Source organism: Hylaeus volcanicus, chromosome 4 (assembly GCF_026283585.1).
Source record: "Hylaeus volcanicus isolate JK05 chromosome 4, UHH_iyHylVolc1.0_haploid, whole genome shotgun sequence".
In the NCBI taxonomy this organism is placed as follows: domain Eukaryota; kingdom Metazoa; phylum Arthropoda; class Insecta; order Hymenoptera; family Colletidae; genus Hylaeus; species Hylaeus volcanicus.
In genome coordinates, this window is record NC_071979.1 from 17,971,729 (window position 1) to 17,995,002 (window position 23,274).

The 23,274-nt window shown below is 44.6% G+C and overlaps 1 protein-coding gene across 4 annotated transcripts in view; it reads right to left on the minus strand.

The window, feature by feature from the left end:
• The window catches only part of LOC128874598 (transcription factor SOX-5), a 223,799-nt gene that overhangs the window by 37,013 nt on the left and 163,512 nt on the right, over positions 1 to 23,274 (minus strand). For all 4 annotated transcript variants that reach the window (XM_054119471.1, XM_054119474.1, XM_054119473.1 and 1 more), the window contains 2 exons: positions 19,189 to 19,911; positions 10,065 to 10,284 (listed from right to left, as the gene is read on the minus strand). In XM_054119471.1, the coding sequence (XP_053975446.1) occupies positions 10,065 to 10,284; positions 19,189 to 19,911 (943 nt within the window). The remainder of the gene's footprint in view (positions 1 to 10,064; positions 10,285 to 19,188; positions 19,912 to 23,274) is intronic.

The following is a 23,274-nucleotide window of genomic DNA, read 5'->3' on the forward strand; positions in this document are numbered from 1 at the left end:
ATTCATTCATCTAAAGTCCATGAATATAGAAGAATATCACTGATCACAATCATTCTAGATTAATCTGTCAAGACAATTACTTGAGCCAACCTAGTAGATTATTAATTGTAACGTTTCGTTTTGCCGTGGACGATACACGTGAGCTTGTCGACAGACCAGGTTCGCCCACTAGGATAGAAAAATGGCCATGATGGAATTAATGAAATACAACTACGTGACCGGAGATGGAGTGCAGCGTCAGCGTTTGCGTGATTCGAAATCCCAAGTACCTTTCTCCTCTATCCAATGAGAGATGAAGCATCGTTGATACGACCATTGATAAACATTAATATTGGAATATAAATTGAAAGGTACATTTTCATAAACAGAATCTGCAAATGAAACCACTCTGATAGCTATCAGAAATTGTGATATTGTTGGAAAAAGAAACCGTACCATGAACTTAAAAAGAAGCTTAATTTTTAAGAGATTTCTGCCCAAATATAGTTACAAACTAGGAGAGGGATTCCTCGAATCAACTCCCAAGCACTCCGAATTCGTAGAACTCGATTTTTCAGAGAATCGATTCCATTATGGCTTCCACGATCCGAAATCGATTCGAGAGCGATTTTTTTCACGAGAACATCCTTAAATCGAGCAGGTGTGCACTGCTCCATCGTTCAGGGCGGAGAATGAACGAGTTGCGGGCCGCGGGAGAGTAATTCGATCGGGCGTTTGAATAGGGAACGATGACGGGGAATTCGAGCGCTTAGCGTGCTGGTACATTTCGTGTAGGGCAATATCGGTTTCAATATCGCGGCCGATATTGAGTTTGGTAATGTTCGAAATTGACTCGGTACATTTTACAGCCGATACGTCTACGCACGGATCAATACAAACACCGTTTTTCGAGCGGTAACTCTATTTCATACGGAGGCGAGTTGGGGCTGCACGCCGTCGACCGATATCGTTCCGATTAAAACGGCCGGGACACGAGCGTTTTCGATGCTCACCCGGCCATCTACAAGTGTTTGCTCGTAGGCAGCGTGTTATTTATTCAACGAGCTGTCGACCAATCAATCGCTGAACGGGACAATGTGGCTGCAACAGCGTGCGTTGCTCGTTCAATTTACACGAAACTGAACAAAAATTTCGACGATGAAAGTGGAATTTCCTGTCATTGCTAGTAGAACGTTTAGGGTAAAGAAAATGGTCCTGAGGAATGTGGCAACATAGATGGATTTCAACAGTTTAAGTAGTTATACAATAGAATCAGATCTTTCTAAAATTGGTCCCGCTTCATTTCTCTAGAGAACAAATCTATTAAATTCACCAGTCAAGCTTTGGAACCGCGACGAAAGGAAGGTGTACATTAACGTGAATCGAAGGACCGCGAACGCGGAATCCAATGAAACAGACGCAAACAGAGACGGCTGAAACACGGTCGGATAAAACGGACGCGCAAAAAACCAGGAACAGAATCGTCGAGAACGCGGAACGTGGATAACGAAACGAAGAGTCGAAACAGCGCCGGGGTAACAGAGAGAACGACCAAGAGAGAGAGGGAGGGACAGGCGGATAGGAACCAAAGGGAGAAGGACGCAATTTGAGCGAGTGGCATCAGTCGGCGGGGTTTAATGAGGTTAGCTGCAATTACATGCATTAGTACGACATGACGAGGGCAGCGGACCCGACCTCGGTCCTCTGGAAGAGATATTGGATGTATGAGCCCGGCAAAAGGGGTGGCCAGAGGGTGGGACGCGGAGGAGGACGGAGCAGCGTGAGTCGCGACGAGAGAAAAAGATACAGGACTAGAGAAAAAGATACAAAGAGTGTTGGGGTGTCATCGAAGGGACGAGAACGATGTGGAGGGACAGGTGGCGCGAGGGGTGCAACGAGACAGGGCTAGAATGTAAAAAAGAAAGAAAAGGGAAGACACGGAAGAAACGGGGGCTCGGAGTAAAATGTGTTAACGCGTTAGCCGTTAACGTCGTCGTGTCTGGGGGCGATGCGCGCATCCATGCAACGGGCACAGAGCGGAGCAGAGCTGAGCGGATAGGAGCCGAGCGGAGACCACCGCAGTCGCGGCAGGTAACGCGCAAAGTCACGCATCGTTGGCCCGCGATCAAACGACAAACACCGTCGGCTTGCCGCTCCGCTGCGATAATTCTTTGATCGCTCGAAAAGATACACCGACGACCCACCCTCTCCACTCTGTCCTCCTCTATCTCCCAGCCCCGCTGCTGCCCCTTTCCGCCAGCGACGGCGCGCACACACGTACACACCCCCGCCCTGGGGGGTGAACCCGCCGAGTCGGATAAGCGACACGGCCGTATAAGTTGATGCTTCGCACCGGAAAAAAGAAGAAAGAAGGCGGATAGGGAGGCGGAAAAAAAAGATGCGAGAGAAATACACCGGGCGCGTTCATTTAGCCCCCGTTTAGCGTTACAGGCTGGCTACGAAATCGCGCCAGCCACGCTCCAGTGGCCACCGGAGTACCAACGGGATCCACGGAACGCCACTTTATTCGAAAAGGACTGCTTGTTACGCGGATGTTTCCGATCCGAGGAATTTACGGCTGCCGGAGGGGCGTGATCCCCGCGAGGACCCATCGCGGGGCGGGGTTCAACCCCGTGGCAGGGATGGGAGTCCGCTGCGCAATTTTATTTATGGAGAAACCGCTGATGGAAACTTGGAATTGTTTTGTTGGTAACAACTCGGTGGATCTTCTCGCTGATCTACTCTCAACGCGGAGATTCATGTTTTTTTTATTGATTGTGAAAGGTATAGGTATGAGGAGATAATTATTATGACACTTGGTACATGCACGAAATTAACCCTTTCAGACCTGGCGTCCATAATTGAGGACACAAAATTTAAACATTATTTCCACTATTGTTTAGAGTGAATGTCCCTATTTGTGCACCTGAAGAAAGACCAGTTTTCCTCGAAAACTACACTATTAGGATCTTCTATTCATTTTGTCTACACTAATTTTAGTCCAAGTTAAACCTAAAAATTAAATTACATGAATTAGTACAAGAAAAGAAATAATTCAGGCCTGAAAGGGTTAACAAAATGCAATAAGTCTCTTCAAGTTGCGATACGAATGCCACTTAGGATCTGGAACTGCACCTTCCATCGATGCCCCCACAAATCACCATGTATTAATTCCCCGTCGTGCAAAAATTCAGTGGCACTTATAAATTACAGTCATGCTGTACACCACCATACGTCAATTCTGAACTATTCAACCCCCGCGGCAAATTAATGCCGCGGGAGCAGCGATGTGTTGCAAGTAATATCACCGGTCCCCGATTCTCTATCGCAATATCGCCCATTTATTATTGTACGCAGTATAACAGAGTCGATATTATTTTTGCAAATAAAAGGACATGGAATTGCAACAGCGGATCTCTCGCAAAGGTCGGTTTCGTTCATCCCGAAGTGAAGGGAATGAAGTTTAGATAAAAGCATCCTCGCGAATGGTATGAAAAGAATGGGATCACGGGTCATTAATGCTCGGGAGCAGGACACAAGATGCAGGTTTTTGTTCGATATAAACAGAGGCGTGTATTTTTGCTGGGCCCGGGAACGGAAGGAATAATGTTTTGGTAAAAGCATAGTCGCAAATGAACGCGATGCTGCTTGATGTTCATCCAAAGTAATGAAATTATTATTGTTATTATTATTGCGTCTTTTTATTCTAGATTAATATATGGGCCTCTCTTGGCCAGTAACTTGAATTTACGCTAAATATCCTCTTCGTGACCCTTACCAACACCTCATCGTGCGATTTTGCCTGGTGCAGAATCTGGCTTCTGAAGTGTCTTTGAGTAATCTGCCCTTCGGAATAATGCGTTTAGATCCCCCAGTGAGTACGTATCTGGCTCCAGCCTTCTGTAGCTAAAGCCAGCATCCTTGGCCCGTGAAAAGTACAACGTCTAAAAGACGCGGTGTCCAACGGGGAGGGGTTAAGCACGGAAGAGCGAGCCAACGGACATCGGGATGCATTTCCGCGCGACCGTGTCGTTATTACACGGTATGGTGATCCACGAAGGCGGGACGAGAGGTCCGTCCGCGATATGCAACCTGCGAATGCCGGGGTTTAGAAGCCGTGGAACACGAGGGTGGTTGCGCGGGTGGTGCACGGGGTTGTATGGCGTGCGGTGTTTGGCCGGTCAGCAGCCAGGTTGGGGAGGGTTGCGCTTGTTGCGTATATATGTCCGTGCGTTTGTCCATTTGCGTATCGGCCGTCGCTTTATGGGAATTAGCGGCGTATTGTGGGTCGCCGGGTGGGCGGTCTGTGTGCACCGGTGCACGAGAAGCGTCCACGGGAACGGCCACCACACCCCCCTGTTGCCTCTCATCGGATCGAGGGTGGTTGCAACGGCGCATAGACCCGTGGGGGATGATCGACGAGGACGGGAAACCGAGCGAGAGGAAGAGAGGAACGCGTAGACGCGCGGAGAAAGGAAAACGGGGGTGCGTCACGGGTATGGGGGGATGATTCCACCCCTTCTCGTTCTGTTTCCCTGTTCCCTTTCTCTCTGTGTATCGCTGTTTGTCAATATACGAGCGATATGATCACCAAGTATAATCACCGCTGGACCGGAGAGCGTCGAGCTCTCTGTCAATAGAATGCTACTTTGTGACCCCCCGTACCCCCTCAACCACCCCCTGCCATTCCTGTCCAATCCGACCGCTTATATATTGTATCAAACGCGGACGAGCCGTGCGCTATCTCTCTGGAGAATGCTACCGCCAGTCGTGAAATCCGTATCGACCGACAATACCGCGGACATAGGACCGACCACGCAAAAACGGGTACCTATGTCGCGTTAATATCGAACAAAACTGTTCGTCCTTGCTTCCTGGTAACGATGATACGTCGTGATGGTTTTTCCAATGTGGTATTTTTCGTGCTGTTGGAAATAAATATTTTCAAGTTTGGTTTGTCAACATTTGTAAGGATTCTACGTGTATCATTAACATCCGATGAGTGTCCTCAATAGCCCTTGGAGATGTACTCGGTTCAATGGGTACTGTTTATACTAATACATGCATGTATCACGCACACTGGAATACTAAGAATGTGTTCACGGTATCACGGAATTCTGATCGAATGCATAGCGTGCGCAGCATTGGTAGCTTACAAGATATTATTGACGTCACTCACGTGGGCGGTTCTCAGATTATTTTAAGCAGTCTACAACGAACAATGTGAAAATGATTTAATGAAGTATGAAGTACTACCCACAGAATAGACGCCAAGATCACGCGTAGGAGATGCCAAATGCCGTTTGTAAAATGTTTAGCGACGCCAGTTATTAGGTTATTACAATAGCACCTTTTACTGAAAATGTCACTGAAAGACATACTGGCTATAATCTTGTCTAATATTTCATACCTAAAGTCGCAAAACGTGAAGTATAGATTTTTATAATACGCAAATAGAATTCTTTTTGTAAAACAAAAGTATGTTTATCTAAAGTAATCTTTACAGTACTAAATTAATGAATACATTTCGCAGCAATGTTCGATAATGAATTCCTCAATTATTCACATGTCTAAAATTCAACCCTAAAGGTGAAACTCGTTAACAAGAACTCACCTCGAATAAATATCCATTACAAACCACTGTCAGTATTTGCACAATCCGCCGACAGCAATCACGAAAAGATATCGTTCAATTGTAATTAACGCAATCGGAATTAATTTCACGGTTGTGCAAAACGTGGCGTTGGCATCGAACCGCCTCGAATACCCGGCTTTAATCATCGGCACGTAGCGAGGCGGGATACGCGAACCTGAGAGCGAGCGGAAATTTCATGCTCACCTGCGCCAGCCTCGCGTAGCCATCGAATATCTGTGCACGAGGAAGGTCGAATGCATCTGACCAGGTAAGAAGGAAGGTCGCGGCACCGGTGAATGAGGGACCGATGAATGAAGGTGGTTCGCATGTTCAAGGGTCCTCTTCCGGTACCCCGTCAAGGACGCGTTTCAAACCCCGCCGACGAGAAACTTCAGAAACGATTCTCGTAGAATCATCGTCATCGTACCGTTAAAGAACTTTTCCAGGCGAAGAATCATTGTGAAAGTTCAATTTTCAGGAGAAAATTCAAAGTTAGGTTGCTCAAACAGTCTTTCATCATGCTTATTCTATGACGTGTTATGCTTTCTTGAACTTGAACTTGGATTTGTGTTATGATTAGACGGCGGATGTTTGCGCAGATTCACATTTTTACAGACGCAGATATAGAATTGAAACTTAAATAAAACTGTGTCTTATCTTCCAGACGTTGTGACATGTAATTTAGTTCTGATATTCTATGTATTTTTGCGACTGTGTGGATCCTTGCACATTTTAACAGATGTATACTTGTAAATGTATAAACATCCGTAGTATAGTTATGACGTGTACAAAGTGACACTGCAGACCTCACATGTCATAGTCAACCGAAACACCCTTTACTAAAAGGATCCACGTACCTCGAAATGCGCTCAGGAAAATCCACCGGCCTCGAAACATGTGCACAGGGAGTTTACTCTACTTCATTGGTAAAGTCTCCCCCGCGGGAGAGATAATGGCGAACCTTCACCCCAACGACTCGAACGCGAACCGTGTACCTGTGCGCGGCAACGGTCGAACATCGCTCGATCTCGCGATATTAAAAAGTATCGGACACCAGCGGTTCGCGTCGACTCCGGTGGCGCGGCAAACTCGCGGTAAATAAAAGACAAGCAATCGTCGGGAGTGCTTGGGGTCTGCACGGTCGGGCCACTGGGCGTGACAATGTGCTCCTGCACAGGTGCAGCTGAAGGTATAGGTCCGCGGAGGCGCCTTGGGGTAGAGCGGAGAACGTAATCCTCGCCGCCCACGCGATCGGCAGACTCGCTCGTGGAGAAAGACGGAGGAGGGGGTGACGGGGGAGGATGCCAAGGAAGGTAGGCAAGCCAGGCAGGAAGGAAGGCGAGCGAAGGAGAACCCAACGGAGAAAGGAACGCGCGTGCAGCCCAAGGAAAGAAGAGGTTAGGCGTGTAGACCTCCCGCTCGAGCGAGTGTATGCGTTCGAGGCTGGCTCGTACGTGGCCGGCACACCTGTGCCGATGCAGCATGGCACGGAGTCGCATAACAGGTGGAAAGGTGAAAGAAGAAAAGAGAACGAGGGGTAGAGACACGGGGTAAGAGGGAGAGAGGGGACCCAGGAGGAGAGGGAGATCCCCACTCGACCCCAAGTCCGTCGACTCCGAACATTACTATACGCCCTCCGGGACTCCGAGAGGAGGAGAACGCTGAGACTACCGCCTTCCTCCTACGTACGCCTCGTCTCGCTTCCTCTTTGCTCCTTTTCGCGCTACCTCCCTGTCCCCGTCACGGTCGCACTTCCGTTTTCAACGTCGGCCGACTCTACTCGAGCCTGCCTGCCGCGCAAACGCCGCCGACAAACGCGTTTTCACTTGGTGCCGATGAAATGGCCGACGAGAAAACGTTCTCCACCCTTCGACGCACCCGACGCACCCGCAGCTGCTTTGCCTCTCGCGACGAGATCACCTAAGCCGATTCTCTTCGAAGACCTCGTGGCCTGGCTACTTCCGGGAGTTTTTGCTGGCGCCTTCGCGGAAGGGTGATGTGTTAGACTTCATCGATAGGACAAAAAACACGAGGATTACGTCTTACGACGGAAGAGATTAGAGTTATAGAGAAGAGTTTAAAGAGAGTTCGGTACCTCGATGAATCCAATGACGGGGCATAGTCGGTATTTAGTAACATAATTCACTGGATCTAACCCAGGCCTAACCCTTTATAGGTGCATCGACGCATATGTGCACTCAGTTCAAACGCATGGAAGAGTCTTGCTGCAAAATGCTTGTTCGTTATAACCAGTGCTACAAGATGGCTCTTTGTCATAAGACATAACGATATTCTTGCTGCTGGGACTGTCGTGTGAGTAGTGTACTAGGAAAGGAAGATCAGTTCCAGGTTTAGGGGAGTATGATCACCTAAATCATAGAGAACATAGAGGATTCATCCGAACGAGCGTGTTTGCTTAAACGCGTTCGTAGAATCCCGCCTCGGGGTGAATTTAGCGGGATATCAGGGAAGGGAACGCATCGTCTCCCCAGCACGTAAATGACCGGCATAATAACGGTAATACGCCGGGCATTATCTGCACGCGCCCGCATTTTTGCAGGCAGACAGGTTTCTCCAGCGATTCCTTCCAGCCTTCGGAGCAGTTTCGCTTCCACGCGATGACCCGCAGTTTTTGAGGTCACGCGAACCATACAGTCATCGCGATAACCGCCGATAGCATCGCCGCGGGGACGTCGATTCGAATCGGCGTCGCATTGTCCACGGAATATCTCCTCGAGCCGCTGAAGACACCACGTGATCGCGTAAAGCCACATTCCCACTTGTACGCTGCAAACTAACTTAAACTGCTTCTCCCAAGCTTCCCATCCCTGAGATCTCTACTTTTTAAGCTCTGCAAGTCTTCCACGCCTGCTGCAGAGTTTCAAATCTATCCAAGTGTATCCGTGGTACAGGTGAAAACGTGGCTTAAGTTTGGAGTTTGAATCGACGCGGAATGCGCGTGGTAATTCGGAGATCTCGCGCGTTACACGCTCGGTCACCGAGACGCATGCCTCCGAGGAAAACAGCGTGTCCGTTCCTACGTAAATAACGCGTGTTGGAATTATTACCTCGGATAATAACTTCCTGCATTGCGCCGTCTCGCGGAACGTGTTTTCAATCGGCTCCCAATCCGCTATGGGCCTGTTTGCTCGAACTTGTTGGAGCGCGTTCGTCGGAAACGCATGGAATTCGAGGTGTTGGTGTTCGTATTGATGCAACGGGGTCTCTCGCAATAGATTTTCCTTTATTCGACGAGTACGACGGCAAGAGAATATTTCGTAAAATATCGACGAATTCGCGTGGCTAAAATAAATGTAATAATATAATGAGAACAAGTTGGATCGTGTTCTGTTTTAATTGGTAGCAGACAAATTATTGGCTATTGATAGTCCCTCTCTGATTTCGATGAATTCGAATCAGTATATAAATTTAGAACGTTTCCACCGATCAATAAATCTCGCGTATAGACGGCTATCGTTAGCTAGAGCCACATTGGGCGCGTTTGCATTTTGTATCGGCGATATTAGGTTTGCCAACCGGCTGTGTCTCAGACAATCAATTCCCCCACTGGCCTCGATTAGCCAAAAATAATTCCACTCGGGTAGAACCGTATTGAACGTTCGCCTCGTCAGGATCCATGACCCGCGCAAAACGATCCCTCGATCCGTTTGAACGAGTCACGCAATCCCGACGGGTGTCATTGCCATTGACGCGACGAAGAGCGGACTTCCGCTTCTCAAACTTCCTCGCCTCTCCCCTTTGCTACTGATTATAGATACCAAGCAAGATCGACGCCTCGACGGCTATAAATGTTCTTTGCGTTGGCTTTCGTTGTTCCAAATAATTTTAGAGATATTCACTTTTCTACTTTGTGTGTCAATAGCCCCATCGACAGTTGCGTACATTGTAAAATGACAAATATCTCGAGAGTACAGCGTTTGCGTAACTAATGGGCAAACTCTCATAGATGCGTTTCGTTTACGTTTCCAATAGTAGGTAACGACAGTTTCTTTAAATACTTCTGGTAGAATTCACGCGTATTTTTCAATATTTCATTTTCTACGAAAAGATTTTCTTGATGTACGATTGTTGATATTAACCTGATGATATTTGTTACGTGTTAATGTACAATGTTAAGTGATCTTGAATCAAGTCTATTACGACACATCCTCTGAGTTATTCCTATTAACACATGATCCCTCCTATTCATTCTCTCGATATAAACATGATGATATTTATTACTTCTTATTCTACAATATTAAGCGATCCCGAATCAAGTCAATTACGTTACATCCTTCGAGTTATTAACGTATGATCCTTACTTACTTCTTTTTTGCCATTCTGGAGAACAAAGTATCCTAACCGTTAATCAGAGACTCGGAACTCAACTAAATCTCGGGCGATCAAATCGAAATGAAGCATAGAAATATGATGAAAACGAAACTCTTACCTTCGACTGATCCTGCTGTTGCAGCAATTGTTCCCTGAGCAGCTGCAGCTGCAGTATCATCTCGGAGAGCCTTCGTTCCTTCTCTGCGAAGCTTTCCGCGCAGAGGACCCTATGGAGCGCCGAGGCGCCGTCCTGCTGGACCTGTCCTTCCGTGTTCTGCATCCTTCCGGAGGCCGGGGGTGAAGGCGCCACGCTGTTCGGCACGCTGGCGACGCCTCCGCTGAAACGCACACCATGGGACCACGGTCAATTACGCTCCTTACGCGTCTCCACGGGGTGACGGGGATTCGGAGGGTTCGGTGATCGTGGCTGGTCGTTTTCACAGGGCACGAAACAGACAGGGCTCCACTGGGTCGTAGGCAGATCGAGTATGGTGGGGGCTATTCGCGTGCGAGCAAGAGCTTCCGGGCTCTGGAATGGAATAGTAGTGGTTCGCAGCGTACACAAGGCTCGGGAGCCAGGTGAATAATAGATAGGGTCGCGGCCGTGCAATCACGGCAGCCCGAGTGTTTGCTCCCGTGATGGGGTGTTCTCGCTCCGCCAACCTTTCCATCTCCCTCCCTCTTCATCGTTTTTCCCTACCACGACGGATTTTTCTACCCCAAAGTGCCCTCCCAGACCCCTGGTGCGCACCGTTCTTCTTTTATGCCGAGGAAAATGGACCACGAATAAGTGATACGGGGACGCATTGTGCCCTGGCCAGCCACCGCGATGGGCTGCACCAGACGAAGGATGACGCGAAGGACGAGACTAAGGACAAACCAGGGGACTTGAAAGAGCTCCGTTCGGAATCTGGGGCAATATACGTTTCCGCGGGGCGTGTATGGCGTTTCTTATGGGCGTCACAGGGTCAACGTTAAAGGGACTAACGAATTTTAAAGATCTGGTGATGTGGGGATGCTCAACCCTTCGCGTTTGGCCGAAAAGAAGAAAGGAAAACGAAAACAAAGTGAGTGGCTGAGATGTCAACGTTGGTTGTGACTTCCTCGATTGCTTTCTCTCGATCGGCTGATTAAGAATGTGGGAATGAGACAGAGAACAGTTTGAATATTTGGAGCAACCTTTGCGAGTTAACCAGAGAAACTCTCTATTGCAGAATATGCTCGTTGGTGAGTACAACGGAAACAATCACTGCTAAATTAAATGAGAAAATTATATAGGATTTGCGATGTTATCTTTCGAGGAAATCCACTAGATCCCTCTGACTCAGCAGACTAATTAACTCATAAGTACATCCATAAAATACCTGAATTGTCGAAAAATGAAGTAAAACCGATCAGAGCTCTCGATTCTTTATAAAACACACCTAATATACCTACGCTGTAATTCGTAACAATTTTCAGGAAAACTATGACTAGCCAAGAAAACTTCAGTAATCAGCATGATAAACTTTAGAATACTGTCATCCCAGTGACCCTTGCGTTAGGTTCAAGAGGGATGCTATGCTATTCCTCTCAATCCCCCTTTCAAGATTGCTGGGAGCTGTATGCATCGTGAAACAACGTTGCTTGAAAGTTGCAAATGAGCCGAGCGAGAGAGAAAGAGGGGCAAACTGGACAGCGTGAGGGAACCGGCTAGAAATGAATTCCGCATTGTGCATGGGAATTTAATTAAACGTTACAGTGTGCACGTTTCTTGCGGCTCATCGTCGGTGAACAAAAATCGTGCATCGTGAAACCGTTACTTATCGAGGAACGTCTTTTATCCTTACACGCTCATGAAAGACCCTTGCTGTGCGTGGCTTTCTTTCAGGCGATAATAACGCTCGGTGGGCGGCTACAAGATTCTATTCGCGCCTGTTGACCCCGGTATCAGGCAACAAAAGGCTCATTCTGTTACTATTATCATCTCCCGGCAAAGACATTCGGGGAATTTAACTTTCCGTCAAGCCAAAAATAAACTGTTGCGGGTTGCTGTTTCTTTTATCACGCCAATTTTACAACTTGCTCTATTTTAGGCCACTACGGGGGTTAAAATTAGGGACTCGTTCGGCGGGCGATTAAGAAACGCGTTGATTACGTCGATAGGCGATCGTTCTGCATCATCCACCTGTTAACTTAGGGAGTGGGAACACTATAAGACGGAACTTTTTTACATTTACAGTTTACTCATAGGACGTTTAGTTTTAAAAATAAAAATACAACTTAAAAGACCTTTTTCTCAGAGATCTCGTAATGGTTTGGTCCTGTTGCTGTTGTCTGACATAAAAAAAGACAGCGGTCGAACAATCGAACATAAAAAAAATATCATCTTCTGGAGTATGAAAAAACGAAACTTTTGTTATATTTACAGTTTATTCATACGACATTTAGTTTCAGAGATAAAAATTGAAATGTTAAAAGACGTTTTTCTTGAGATTCAATTTTTCCAACAAACTTCTAACTTTTCAATTTTTATTTTCGAAAGTAAGCATCCTATGAAGAAACGGTAAATATAAAAAAAGTTTTGTCTCATCATCTCCTGTAAGCTGATATTTTTTAAAAATTTATTTAACGAATACAAACATTTCTCTGAACCCATTGCTTAAGGGCGTTTATATACTCCCTTCGCAGTCAAAGGGTTAAAGTGATTAATAGGGAGTTGAAATAACTGATTTTCGTATGTTCATTTGATGAGTTGACTCGTCTAATTAAATACAGAGGTATTCGCCCTATCGACTTTGGAGGCATTTTTAAAGCACGTATTAATTCGAATGATTTCCGAGTCACTCCAAACCGAGTTGTTTCTTTTAAACCGATACGAAGGCATTTTCGCGAGACGAGTGAACTCGTTTTCCTCTATTATTAAGTCAGTAATGATCGCGAGAACGTTGTGCAATTATTTATACAATTATCGCGCAACAGCTTGTAATTTAATTTCGAGCACGTATAATCAACAATTTCGAATTCCCTCGTTACTCTTTTTTATCGCGCATCGCGGTAACTTTGGTTAAATATACATCAGTGGATCGCTCATTATGAAATTGATACTTTTATCTTTCGGTTTGTACACTCACGCTTATATCGTTAAATGCCCGCACACGCGTGCCACGCATGGTAGGAAGTTGGCAAGCAGACATAAGTATCAAAAGTAGATCGTGTAATAATGCGCGCGTTTTTAAAAGCGACGCGCCTGTTTTAATTCCGCGTGCGGCTCTATTTGTGGAAACGGTGTACCTTCGTAAATTGCGTTTCGCTTTGCGCGTACCTTTGCTTCCAATCTACCGTGCGCATCAAACAACGTATATTTTTTTTACGCGACTTCCGTTCTTTTCAAATTAATGCAAAAAAGAAGAAAGAGATGAAAATGATAAGTGTAACAACACCAGAAATCGCGACCGAAAATTCGGGGGACGTTCGCGAACTCTCGCGAATCGTTCGCATAGTAACCCGACTTGTTGATTGACCGCGGTCTGTTAGCAACGATCGGGTATAAATATCGTTCTCACGATAGCGGACGCGGCATTCTTTGCTGCACTCTTTAGGAGAGAACGAAGTAATTATCACGATCGCCTATAGAGTGAGGAAAGTACGAAGCCTAGCTTTCGGACGCCTTTTGCAGCACAGGAGAGAACGCCTGGAATTACCGCCCGTTGCCTGTCAAAGAGGAGAGTTCGGGAATTCTTTCCTGGCTGCCCTGGTACGGCTGGATCTACTGCCTGTCGCCTTCCAGCGAGTGGACGGTAGAGTCACCCGGACGTCTCGTTGCGATATACACATATGAATTGAGCAAAAGCTTTGTTTCCGAAAACCCTGTAAAACTTATTCCTCTCCAAAATTAAAATGTACAGTTTACTAATAAATAAACCATTTACTTTTATCCTTAAAACCTTTTCCATTCATTCCTGCGATTCTACATCCCACATAAGTAAATTTACACAGATATATGCATTTGTTCAAATTGATCATGGCACAATCGAGGTGAAAAGAATGTACATCGAGAGTGCAAATCGAAATTGCTACGCGATCCTCGATTTATGAGAAATTGGAGTTCCAAGTCTCATACCGTATGCACTTGTGTGTGCAATTGTGTATACATATATTCGTAACCCATTATTTCCAATTGTGTTTACTTTTGTAAATACTTAGCGGTAGCATAATTTGCTTCCTGTTAGGCTTATCTGATCGTGAATTTCATTTGATTTAATACTAACCGTCGAGTTCTCAGGATGTCATGATGCAATTGACAATGAGTAGCAATGAGTATAACGATTATTCGTCGCTTTATAGGTACAATTAACACGCGTTACGATAACAAGATTTTCACAAAACTGTTTGAAGTATTCAAGATTAAAAATAAAATAGGAGCAGGACAATTTCGTTCAACTCGTGAACAGATTACAAAATTCAGTTGCCCTATATTAATGTGATACATATAAATAGAAGTACGGAGCCACGAAGAGATAAGTTTTTTAAGATATAGTCAAGGACACACATATTCCATACAGTTTTAAACTTGTGTCAAAATGAATAATGTGTTTATCAGCTGATTCAAGCTGAATGTCGAGCTATCTCCTGGAGGCGATGATCTGGTAACGATGTTAATTGTATTAAGCAAATTATCTAGATCGTTGCACTATAATGGAAATTAAGAATAATTGATAATTGTTAGATGTAAAATACACGCACCTACACAGACTGGGGTTAAATGCCTATCCCAAGGTTTCGGTCATTGGTTTTGGCCTCTCTCAAGAGAATTATATTATCTCAATTCGGTATGATAACCCAGAACATAAGTAACTAATTGAGTAAAACAAATAAAACGTCCTGTGATAATTTTAACGAATCATCCCAACCTAAAATTACATGTAGCCCTCACGAGCAATTCTCAAAGTTTTGGGGATGAATCCAACCGAGAAATAAATCAATTTGTTACAGACCCACAAAACGATTAAGTCTTGACTCTCGAAGAATATCACTGTTGCAGCATTTAAATCTCCCGAGGAGAGTCGGAAGGATATCAACACATTCGCGACCGACAGATATTTGACATTTCTAATACCGAGTACTGAAGAAAATAATAAAATTCTGCAGCTGGACATCGCAAATTTGTATCGTTATAGATGAAAAGATAAAAATTACAAAATATGTTGTGAAATACTAATGTTGTAAATATGTAGTTTATAAAATAAACTGGAATAATAAACAGGAATAGAATTTGAAGTGACGTGACTTCACGTCAACGGTCGCGAATGTGTTAATTAGAAGAAAAGTCTTTCCCATCAAACACGAAAGAAATAAAATGTTCGAGTCCAGCGAAGAACCTTTATCCAGAGAAAAACGAACAGCCCTTAAGGGTCGAATAAAATTCCAAGTCCCTGATCCGTGGGCTGTTCTCACCCATGTTCCCAAGCGTTGCGCGCATTAGCTCCGGCATTCTCCGATCAAGATGATCGAGTGAAAGACCCAAAGAACGATGATTCCCGTCGAAAGCGACGCGTCACGGTCTTGATCGGTCATTACGAAGGCTGCAATTTATTCGAAACCGCGGATAGCAATCGGCCGTTAAACGAGTATTTTCGATCCGTGTCCCGTTATTTTGCCATCAAGCCGGGGCGGGGAATCGAGTCCAGAATTGAATGTATTCCAAAAAGCGGATGCACGTCGCGTAAGTGCGTGTCCGTCGTGCAGTTGGCTGAATTTTGGACGAAAATTTTGGCCCCGATGCTCGCTCGGTGTGGGCAGCGGACTGACACGATTCTGTCCGCTCGTTCGCCGTTGCCAAGTTCACCGGTTTACTTTCAATGATTGCTGCCACGGATTCCATTTTGTCACTTTTCGTCCATTTTTCAACGACCACACAGCACTGACGAAGTACATCCTTTGTATCAAGGATTAGCGTCCACTAGTATTTGTCAAAGCAGGGAAGAAGTTCTAGGGAGTACCTTTTAATCCAAAGGGTTGGGTGAACAGGAAAATTGTTATTAAAATATGGATAAATCGACTATTTTTTCTACTAACACAGTGATCACACGAAGGCTAAACTCGAGTCCTCCGAAAAGCTTGTTTCTTATGATAAACGTCGATGATGATTAATTCCTGACTATCGAATCGTCCAAAATATAAATTCTCAACAGACGTATTCTAGGAAGAATCCTTCTCTCCAGGTTGAAATATGAATTTTAGTAAAACTATGTATCTTTAGATTATTACATCATTCCCTGATTGTATACATTTACAATCCTGGCACAATAGAGGCGTGTTCTCATTATGATAATGTATGCATGTCAGTAGCAATTGAAGTGTTATTATATAGAACATTGCAAGACAGAACGAGCTAAACAACTCTGCCACACCTACTCTGCGACGAATCAGCTATTGTCAATTCATTGAAAAAATTCCTTCCTATCGCAAACCTATAAACAAATTTTCTTTAAAAAGAATTTTCTCTTCGGAGTGAAATATCAATATTTTGACCGCCACGAACACCTCGATTTGTTACAATTAATATCGCGTCTTGAAATAGGTTTGCGAACTGTGACACAGCGTTCGCAATTAGCCACGTGCGGATAATCTTTACTCTGTATTCTCGACTTTGTACATTGTGTTCCCAAGTCCCCAGTGGGGAACGGAAAAACGTCGTCTCCATCCTCCCGATACAAAGAATCAATTCATTGACGGACCTGATTACACAGAGCAATTATTATTACGTGACCGTGTGATATCGTTGAATGTAGACTAATCCCTCGCATGATTAACTCGCACACATACGCGGGGGCTGGCCACGGCTTTGCGATAACTTCCGACTGGTTTCACGTTTTTGCTCCACGGTTTTTCGTTCAGGCGTGAATAAAGCGCACTATGAAATCTGCTACGCTAGAACTTCTCCACGAATTGGAATTTATTCCATTCTTTTTCTTTATTTCTTTGTGGACGTATCAAAAACCGAAACAGTGTTTGAATGTACGAATGCTTAGCGAAGAAAACGATATTAAGATCGTAATAAAAATTAGGAATATATTGGCTCTGCACTAAATTTGTACATGGCGAGAACTAACAGTTATCAAAATTATTTCCTGTAAGAGTAATAATATCGATAAAATAATTTTCAACTAATTCTAGGTGGAATTTAGATCAATTTTCTAAAGAAAATTTGAATTTTTATTTCTGGAGAAATGGAGAATGTGTAAGAATAAGAAAGGCTACGTAAGACGCGTTTCTTTGTCCCGGGGTCGAGAAGTCGGATATTTTCAGGCTCTGTGTGGACCCCTTGTTTTTTTTCCGCGGCCCTCTCCCTGCTTCCGACTTCCTTTTCGCTCTGCTTTGTATTTCGGATGGACGTTCGGTAACGAAGACTCGGTTCGCGTCGCGGAATCTGCGGATCTCGTCGCTCCTCGAACAATGGACGCTTTTATGGGCCACTCGCGGGGCCAAATTTAAGTCTGGCCACGGTTGTTATTCACCGCGTCGTCGATGCACCGCTGGGCCACGAAAAAGTTGTTCCGACCCGAAGATATCGATACGGAATCGACGGGAGTGTGAAACTTCTGGAAGCGATACTAATAGAACTAAAAATGGAAATATTTATTTTCTGTTTCCTTTGTGTATACGCGATACAATTTCACGAATAGTATCAGTTCGTTGAGCGATAACCATTCCCAACGATATAGAGAGAAACGAGATCCGATTTTTTTTTCAGCGGTATTTACCGGTTATGTAAATTCTCGGATGAGCGATAAAGTAGCAAAGACAACGAGAGATTAAAGAGCGATGATTGCAACACTGTAACGAATTTACGATTTATTTATTATTAAAAAGTGATACGTTGCGTAATCGATGACGAGCGACATACGTGACGCCAGTACCCAATTTCGCTGCATCTCGCGGCATAGTCAATCTGGGAAACAGGAAGGAACACTCGCCCAGTGAAGCAACTCTCATTTCCCCCAGCCTATTAGGTGTTTCCTGGCGCTGTTTAATTAATATCGTCCGCTACATACACGAATCGAAGAAAGGGACACGCGAACCACCCTTTACCCTTACGGCTTTTCACATCCTCCACTTTGAAAACGCTGCATCATTTTATCGCGAAGCTCTCAATGATTGACACCTAAGGTTAGTAGAATTGATAGTTGAGCTTGTTGTCTTATGAAAACGTTTATTCTCGTTATTGTAACTAATGAAAAACAATGCTAGTCATTTAACCGTTTGCACAAGAAACCACGTGAAAAAAAAAATGTAGTCCAATAGGAATACAAAAGTTGGCACCACTTCAATTATAAAGTAGAAGATATAAAAAGGTAGATTCTAAGGTTATATCGAGATCAAGAAATGCCAATAAAATGACCGTATCGATGAATAATGCAGAATAAACATTTTCTGTATCAAAATGAGTGCGTACATGATCCACATCGGACTAATTTTAAAGATACACGAATAATTTAAAAAAAAATGTTCAACAATGAAAAACGTATATGACTATTTCGTTTTGTGCGCTCAAATGTATTTTGCATTTCTTGGGTGAATACCTCTCAAGTCTCCAGGGAGACGATTAGATCTTCGTAGCAATAAATATTCTACCTCCTTTTCTAAACATTATAAATCGCCATCCCCACTACGTAGCCACATTTCATAGTTCCAGAGAACCTTTCAGATGAATCGTAAAGACGGTATTTGTTGTGTATTCAGCGGACCTCTCGGTCAAACCCGACCTGACCTACATGTGCGCCAACGGGTAGCGAAAGGAGGGTAGGTTTTAATAAAAGCATTTTCGGATGTAGCTGATATAGGGTATCTCAAAATATATGGCGAATATTTCAGAATGATTTAGCCCGAGGACGTTAAAAACAGTTCAAATAAATTATTGGACATTGTCTACGATACGTTACCTATTTCTCTGACTACTATCTGTTTGTAGTTTCATTTAATATCAACTAAGACATTGACCTTATAACGCAGTATTTAAAAATGCTCGGTAAGCTTTGGAACTCCAAGAAATTCCTCAACAAGATGAAACAAGACATACCTTCGTATAAACTTTTGTAATATTACCAGGTGTTCGATCAATCAGTGAAATATCATCCACATACTACCATACACCCCAGAGTCCTGCCACAGGATTCACCCATCGACAAATGAAACAAGATATTAAATTCGAGCGAGGAATCAACGACGCGAACCACCGATCAAACGTCACCTGAACTAACCAGTGGGTGTTGTGTCCAGTCGGCGTGGACAACGGCGGCGGTGTGATCCGCCTGTTGTTGGTGGTGTCGTCCTGCAGCGACAAGGACTCGCTGTTCATTTTGCAGGTTAACCTCTTCAGTACGTCGTCCATGGATCTCTTGCTGCCCTGCGTGGCGCTGCTGCCGCCGTTGTTGTTGTTGTTCTGCGTGACGGTGTTGTTGTTATTGTGGTGAGGATGTGCTGGGTAGTAGGGGTCGACAGTTAGGGGTGTGGGCGGTGAGCCGCACTCCGAGGAGCTAGCAGGTTCCACGACACCACCCGACGAAGACGATGTGTTCGTGTGGTGATGGTGATGATGATGGTGGTGATGGTGATGGTGATGGGGGTAGTGGTAGGGCGTTAGCGTGTCCTGGCCGGTGGCAACGATCCTCTGTCGCTTGCTGGTGCGCAGAGAGTTGGACGACGGCGATGGGGAGTCCCTGAGATCAGGCTCGCTGGTCGTCGCCGGTGACGAACACCCGGACGACTCGCAATCAACGCCCCTCTGGTGCGGGTAGCACTCCTCGATGCCTACGGGGGTGGTGGGCTCCTCTTCGCCGACGGCTGTCTCGCCACCGGGACCACCGGTCACCGACGAGGTCGTGTCCTCCTCCTCCTCGTTGGCGCCTGCCACTGTACCCGTGCCGCCCCCGCCCTCCGATAGCTTCGTTGGTGGTGACTTCCTCTTTGAGGACATCCTCAATCTGAAAGCGAAACGGAAACGTCCAGGTGAGTTTGTTGCACGCTGTCCAAGCTACTTCTGTTCAACCGGGACACGTCTATATCTCCAGGCGGTTTAATGTTTCGTTTTTTTTCATTTATATTTAATCATATATGCAACCATAAGGAGCACTTCGTTTCCTCGTGACGCGGGGTTACGTAACCGACTACAAAGTTGCAACCGTATCGCGGCCGCAGGCGGTATTATCTTCCGCGAACGAGCCTCGTTACAATTCATAACGCGTCGGTTCAGGGTAGCCAAATGTCACGGTTAACGACAAAGCTACGACTAAGACACCAAGAATTGTTCATTCTTCGTCGCTGAGGACTTTGACTGCGTTGCGGATGACGCGTGAGTATCTTTCTCGAAGCCAAGACACGTTAGATAGGCTGTCGTAGAGCGAAGGTATCAAGGGGGCAAGTGTCGGAATTAGAGACACCGACATTTTTCTGTAATTAGCAAAACCAATGCCTATGACATTATAACTAAAGACTAAGGATCTTGCTTAATTTATCGAGCTGAACCTCCACTCCACAATTACGCCAATCATCCAAGACCTCATCCTTGCGCATCGTAGACCATCCCCCTCAGTTACGATCAGCCCTAAACGCTTTTCAAGGATAGTCTGGGTCCAGGAGAAGCCACTGAGGCTGCTCCTTACCAGACGACCCTCGACATCCGTCCAACGGTCCGTCTGAATCTCTATCTATCGTTAATTTAGCACCGGGACCAGCCTAGCACGGCCTGGTCCACTCATTTCCGTCTACAAATTACCAAATCTAAATCTAAATCGCGAACGACGGACGGAACGAATCGGATTACGTAATGGTACATGAGGCGCAATAATCGAGCGCGATTATTGAGCGTGGATTATTATTGTTGAGTGTCGTAACGTTCTTTCCGTCAATCGGAGGAGATCGCCTGTCAGGGGACGCGGGGGACACTCAGGCGAGAGAATATACGCGACCGGGCGCGATTATCTCGCGACTGGCGAAGCTGAGCGAGGTTGCGAGGTCAGAAGCCGCTGACTTGCTACTGTTCAAATTGACTTTTCAATTCTGGTCCCAAAATCGCGAAAAATCGCGCAAAAGTTCAGACTTTCGCTTCCATGCAGTGTTTCTCGAACGTAATCAGTATGAATTCTAGGTATTGTTCGCAAGAACTTCATAACAAAAATTGACATCGTTTTCATAATAGACAAACTCATTCGGTACTAGTTTAACATATCTTATTCAAATGAAATAAATATTAATAAAGCAAGTCTTTAACTGTTTGAGTGGCAAAGGAAATTTTCATACACATCCGAGAAATGCGACATTTTAAGCAAATATACATAATTGTAAACAAAAATGTATATTTCGTCAATTTTATTTTAAGGTTCATTAAACTTTCACATAATACGAGCTTTTTGTAAGTGTATGGAGAAGCGGTATATCGCTCTTTGGCACTTAAAGGGTAAAGGAATAATTTCTATTTGTATAAAAGAAAAAGAATAAAAGACCCACGTTTTTTGAAACTCAAATAACCCAAGGGTGCAATCGTAGAGGCAAAACCCCAGAGCATTCCTGTTTTCTGGGAATCGACGCGTCGAAGTCTCCGGAAATCGCGATTTTCCGGACCGCGACGCGCGGAACCGAAGCGGGGCCGCGTCGTTGTGCCACGATGCGCGCATCTCAGCTTTTTCAATGCTGCGTGCACGCGTGACCAGCCCAGCGTTTTTTTTTCGCGTGCCTGCGAGTTATGTGTGCATTGCAGCACACGCGTCACCGCGAGGAAGGCACCCGACGAACGTAGCGCAGCGGACACCTGCTTTCCTTACCACAAGACGCATGTGTCGCGATCACGGCCCGAAAAAGCTGCGGCTCGATAAAGATTCCCGTGGTCTCGACGATGAATGAACCGTCGTCTGCATCGATTCTTCACAAAGGGGCATAGATCGCGATTTTGGGCACTTTTGAAGCAACATTGTGGGTTTCATTGAAATTTCGACGTATTGACTGTAGTAATATTTAGATGTCAAATACCTTGATAGATTGTGAAGGATGTATATATATTACAATAAAGTAAAGAAGGCAAAGATATGATAAACGCGTGGATGTAATGTTTTGGAAAGCGTATAAGAAATGTATACAGATTATATATTTTATAAACGAACATACTGATTTTGAAAATTTATTTTGTATAAGTGCATAATTTTTGCATATGTTTCTCATATATTTTTCGTATTGATATTTCATATCAAAACTGTTGCTTCAATGCACCGTTTGAATCGCATTAGCATACTCACGAGAGCCGCCAACAGTAGATACGAGTTTTTGCGCGAAAAGTGAGGCCATTGAAGTATGTATGTATGATAAGTAGCACGCATTATCAGTAGTACATGATTTAACTGTTACAAGGGGAGGCCACGATCAGGATAAACGTTATTCGGATGGGCCTGCCTTCCTATAATTTATTCATGACTTCTTTCTTCGGAAAGAAACTTTATATAAATTTTGTTGCCGTTACTTCACTAATTTATCTTCACTAATTTATACATGAACGTTATTCTGTATTCGAAGACGACGCATAATAAAGCTGTAGTTGTAAATAAATTTAATGTTCTAAGTGTCTAAAAATCACTCTTGCGAAACGTAAATGTAACCTGTACAAAACTTACTTATACGTAACGCAATGAATAGTACACATTTTTTGTGATAACTAATTTCCTAAAAATTCATCGATTGTTTCATCGATGAATAAGCGATCGCTTGTTCGACTAAAAAATCATCGTTTCGCATATTGTAAATGTTGATATTAGCGGTCATTAATGATTAACGCAGCATGAATGAAAGGTCGATCTCTTGTTTTAGCTGACCGACATGGCGGACATGTCCAACCGGCTCGTATGGGACTGTGTGGTCGAAAGTCCATGTTCGATGACCCCAGAAACACGATAATGACGGAATCGTGCCGAATTTCTCTTCAGTCTTGATACTTCCCCGACCACATGGCTCAGAGAGAAGACAAACGTTAGCCATTCTCATCTTTGAGTATTTTAAAGATTTCTTATTCCTTACTCAATGATTTCACAAATCCATAAGTAGTATATTAATGTGAAATAAATTCAAGACAGAGTACTAACATAAGTTAACGTTAATTTCACTCATTTGGTGGATCTATAATGGTTGCTCTGTGAAAAGTTGTGTCAAATATGAAACACTTCACATTCGTAGCATTTTGTGTCCTTAATTGTCTCTAAATGAGAACATTGACACCAGCGCAGGAGACTTTTGTCACGAAGAGATTATTTCAAAGAATGAGGAAGCACCGCGTTACCTGACATAAAGATCTCTAATTTGAAGAA